This window comes from Trachymyrmex cornetzi, unplaced genomic scaffold, assembly GCF_001594075.2.
Source record: "Trachymyrmex cornetzi isolate Tcor2-1 unplaced genomic scaffold, Tcor1.1 scaffold99, whole genome shotgun sequence".
In the NCBI taxonomy this organism is placed as follows: Eukaryota; Metazoa; Arthropoda; class Insecta; order Hymenoptera; family Formicidae; genus Trachymyrmex; species Trachymyrmex cornetzi.
This window is the reverse complement of record NW_017300343.1, coordinates 1,436,594-1,441,623: the sequence shown is the minus strand read 5'-3', so window position 1 is coordinate 1,441,623 and position 5,030 is coordinate 1,436,594. Positions and strand designations below refer to the sequence as shown.

The 5,030-nt window shown below is 26.3% G+C and overlaps 1 protein-coding gene across 1 annotated transcript; it reads left to right on the top strand.

Annotated features, from left to right (window-relative positions):
• The first annotated feature begins 485 nt into the window (after positions 1-485).
• Positions 486-1,680, top strand: mRpS11 (mitochondrial ribosomal protein S11). The gene is made up of 4 exons (XM_018521422.1): positions 486-813; positions 1,044-1,272; positions 1,400-1,465; positions 1,573-1,680. The coding sequence occupies exons 1-4, from the start codon at positions 575-577 to the stop codon at positions 1,678-1,680; spliced, it is 642 nt and encodes a 213-aa protein (XP_018376924.1). The 5' UTR covers positions 486-574.
• The last annotated feature ends 3,350 nt before the right edge of the window (positions 1,681-5,030 follow it).

Sequence of the window (5,030 nt, the reverse complement as noted above, 5' to 3'; positions counted from 1 at the left end):
AAAAAGTTAAGAGAGTCTAAATTGTAACTAATTGTAAGTTAAGTTAAAATTAATTAACTTTTTAACTTTTTAACTTAACTTTTATCTTTTTAACCTAACACTACTCAACCCTGATTATTTGTATTCATGGATGTAATAAATTTGTTAAAAGTGTTTGTAAGGTTTATTAATTTATTGTATTATACAATTTCGATATGTATTACACGCGTCATAATAAATAATATATAAAATATTAAGCAAGAATGATTTTCGAATGTTTTTGAAGCTTAAATAATTTCTGCCAATTTGACGTGCCAAATCGGTAATAAAATTCGAAAATCTCGGAAATACCGACTGACCCTCTCGAAGGTTCAGTCGGACTACGTACGAGAGGTCGCCAGGAATCGATAAATCAGTTATTTCGAAGCGCGCGGCGTTGTACTATGTCGGTATCAGGTTTCGTGATTCCACGAGAAACTTAAAGATGGCAACAGTGTAATGATTGTCTCGCAGGTGCATCTGTTTATCTGCTCGTACTAATCTGACATTATTCCTTAAATAAAACGTTAAGACTTCGTCTGGCTAATTAATCGAAATGATTAAGTCTGTACTAAGGTTGGCGAAATTTCCTGGATTACAGGAAAGTGTGTTAATCGATCACCGAGTAACTTCGGCATTTTCGCGTTTGAGTATCATAACCTCAAGGAATATTTACACTACCCATTTGTGTAGTAAAGAAATTCGATCAAAGAATGAAAAAATAAAAGTCGGCAATTTAAAATATGGATTGGTTGAAGGAGAAACTATGCCGGAGACAACCAATGTTAATCAGCGGTAAGTATCAGTTTCATTTCTAATTAGTGTAACATTCTAGCTTGTACATGTTTTAGTTTTACATAACAATTTTAGATTGTGTTAGATCAATTTCATTGTGTTGTTTTAGCTGAGTTTTTTATAAGAAACAAAATTTACCATTGTGTTAATTAAATATATGCTTTACTAAACAATTTTAATCTTTCTTGCTATTGATTATGCAGGAAATCATTTTCATACTTGTGTTTCAGAGAATATCTATTTCCTGATGCAGATACGCCGAATCGACTCTTTAATGGTGTGCCGTATAAGGAATTACATATTCTTAATATCAAATCAACTCCTAACAATACAATTATGACTTTGACACATTTTAGTGGTAAAGTATTATTGCTGCATACGGCAGGTATAGAAGGTTTTAAGAATGCTAAAAAAGGAACAAATATTGCTGCTCAACAAGCAGCTATAACTTTGGGTAATGTAAGCATATATTGAATATGATCTATAATAATAATAATTTTATGTGTAAAATATAATATATATTGTGCTAAACAAGGAAGAAGTACATATATGCATTTATCTTTAAAATACATTTGTCTATTTTTAGCGTGTTCTTGAATCTGGTGTTAATACAGTGAGGATACGAGTACAAGGTATTGGGGCTGGTAGAATGGTGGGTATTTTCTAAAAATTATTTTTTATTTTTTATGTATTATGTAATATATTATCACAGCGCTGTCGAATAATATATTCTAATATCGAAAATGTTATGGATTTCAGTCTTCTATAAAAGGTTTCCAAATGGTGGGATTGAACATTGTATCAATTACTGATGATACTAGAGTAAGTTGGAATCCACCAAGGCCACGAAAACAAAGAAGAATATAATTATTAGTTGCTATAATTTATGTATAATTTATATATATATATATAATTTACTATAATTTGGATATGTTAATACATATTGTGCAAGTCTTCCATGATGCGTATTATTTTATTTTTCCAAATAGTTGAAGTATACATATGTTGGAGACAAATTATGATTTTTAAGGTTAAAAATCAAAATACTTGGGAAAATTTTCTTGTATTTTGATGTTTTACTTTTATAATTAAAACTGTGGGACGTTAGTTAATTTCTAGGATATTAATTAACAACATAGACCTTTTCATATTTTATTTGCAATAAATAATTATTGTTTTGCAGTTTTTAAATAAATACACGTGATAAATTAGTTTGATGATAGTTTGATGATGCACATGATGATAGTTTTTTTTTAGAGAAATGATTATTTTTCGATTGCGTATTGTACAATATATTTCAGTATTTTATATTAAAGTATATTTTCTTATACACTATTTTCTAAAACTGATTAGATTACAACTTTGGAAGAGGTAGAACTGTTAATAAATATTTTTCAATATTTATAATATTATATTTTTGCACAACTAATAAGGAATAAATGTTCAAGCTGAATTTTCAATGTGAATATATTATTCGGCATTATTAAGATTTTTCTAAAATGTCTACGAGCATCAAGTTATTAAATTACTACTCAATTTAATTCGTGATATTACTACTGTACTTCAGTCGGATTTACGTTTCAAGACCGAAAAATCAATTTAAATGCGACTATATGGGTAGTATATACATTCACATTGAGTTATTTAAGTACCTAAGATCCAACTTGACCTTAAAGGCATTTATTTCTTATTAGTTGTATATTCATATGCATATACTATCCTAATACATGTTTAATTAGTTATATTTTTGGTTCGATGTTACAGATTATATTGTTTTTTCTACTTATACATTATTTTATAATAAATTATTTACTCCAATTAAATACAATTTTTTAAATTACAAATGTTAAGAAAAAACCTTTTTAGTCAATTTTGTGGAACTAGTTTAATTACAAAACTATAGTTAATTTGAGATAGTACCTTGGTATATTATTCTTATTTATTATACAAAATAATTTCAGAAGTATATGATATTAAAGAAAAATTAGAAAACTTAAATTTATATTAGATAATAAACCATAATATTTTCGTATAAAAGAAAATTTCTGTTTTAAATTGATCAAAGAATTTATCATTTAAATATATACATAAGAAATAGGATATTTATTTATAAATTTATTAGTTATATCAATATAAAATTTTCAAGTTTATTTTTTTTCTTTTTTGAAAAATGAATAATATTATCGTATAATTTTATTATATTGTAAGAATTCGTCTACAGGATAACAGCACATACATTTTTTAACGAATTTTCGGTATTATTGAGTTAATTCGAATATAACTTTATAATTCTTTTTGACTATTTCCATAGTATTGTACGTATAAAACGTATTTAATCTGAATAATGAATATCCGTCTGCGTTTATTATCGCGTTCAAATAGAAAGATTTCATGTTAAAATTACTCGTGTGTGATTATATCTATATTTCAAACATGTATATAATTCATAATTATTCGAATACTGTTTACAATTTTTGATTCCATTCCAAAACAATTTAAAACATTTTTTATATACGGTAATAACAGTTAATAACAATAGTTTTAAATCCTTGTATTCTACTGTTAATATTGAAAAAGTTATAGTTTGTAAAAATTATTATTTAACGATGATTTTTAATATAATATTTTACTGAACACACATACACGTATACACACATAAAATTTAATCAATTAAATCGAGGATTATTCAAATATTATTTGTGAAATAAAAAATTATAAATTGTTTTGTAACTTGTATTTGTACATTTGTAACATGTAAAGCATTACATGTTATAAATGGGCATTTTTTATATTTGATTGTTTTACAAAATATGCAGACTTTTTTATAATAGACATTTTTTAAAATATAAATATATAAAATAATACATTAAATACTGTAATTACAATATAATTACATATAAATTAAATATATTTTTAAAATTCATTTTTCATAAAAATTGCTAACATATCTATTATCACATTTATTATTTTGTTAGCTGACTATCTACCTCGGCTAAAAAATTTTTACGAAAAAGTACAGAAAAACTATAAAATTATGACAAAATCTTAGAAATTCTTAGTTTTTTGTAGTGAGACGTAGAGTAGCATTCTTTCTCTTAAATATTCTTTATTTTTCGTAAATATTCAAAGTAAGATATAGAGTGGCATTGTTTATTCGAAAAATTAAGAAATCTTATGCCCTTTTTATAAAAATTCGTAATATAGCGTCAGAAGACGTACTAATTTGTACATATTTTCATGTACTTTTACGAAATTCTATAAAAATTTAACTATCGTAATATTATAATAACTTGTAGTATAGAGGCATCACGTGGCTTGCCATTCGGTGCGATTGACTCGCGATTGACTCGCGATTTGTAGATCCGAGTTCAATTCCACATACGCGATTTTTTCGCGTTTAAGGAGACTTCAGTACATTATTCCGCAAAATTATTTCAAATATCATTATGGTATATTAATGTTATATAAAATAAAATAATGCATTTTTATAAACTCGGAGCGCGAGTGTGATGTAGCATAGACAGCGTACTAGTCTGCTATACTAGATTAGGATTGCCATAGATTTAGAAAACCGGGAAAAATTAGGGAAAAAGTATAAAAAAGTCTAGAATTTTGAAATTGCTCACAATTTTCGTAACTGCTCCTATTTCAAGTAGTTGTCGTAATTTTTTAAATATTATATCTGACGTTTATAGTCAAATATGTTCAAAATTTATGCACTTTAGACGATTTTAATAAAATAATTAAAATTCATATTTTGTTCAGTATTTTTATTTAATTCTTTTTCGTCATAATTACATTCTTTTTTCCAAAACTAATTTATTTTATGCTGGCTTGAATTTACACCCTAAATTTTACTATTGCTACTAAGCTTTTTTTGCGTTTTTTTAATAATATAGACTAGTTTTCCTATAACCCTTGAATCTAAATGTTAAAATTTACATATTTTATATTAGTCACGGAAAATTTTTCATTTTCACCTGGAAAAGCTGGAAAAGTCAGAGAATTTCAAAATTCATTATTTCTGTAGCAACCCTGAAGATATCCCGGGTTTGATACCCGGGAGAACCGAAAAATTTTCGTACACTCGTAGCTCCTCTCGGAAGGCAATGGCAAACCATCGAATAGTAACATAACTATTATATAGGCCGTGGTCTAAATGCATGATGTAAACTATCGCTGGATTCATATTGCATCCAATGTACGTCGTACGACGC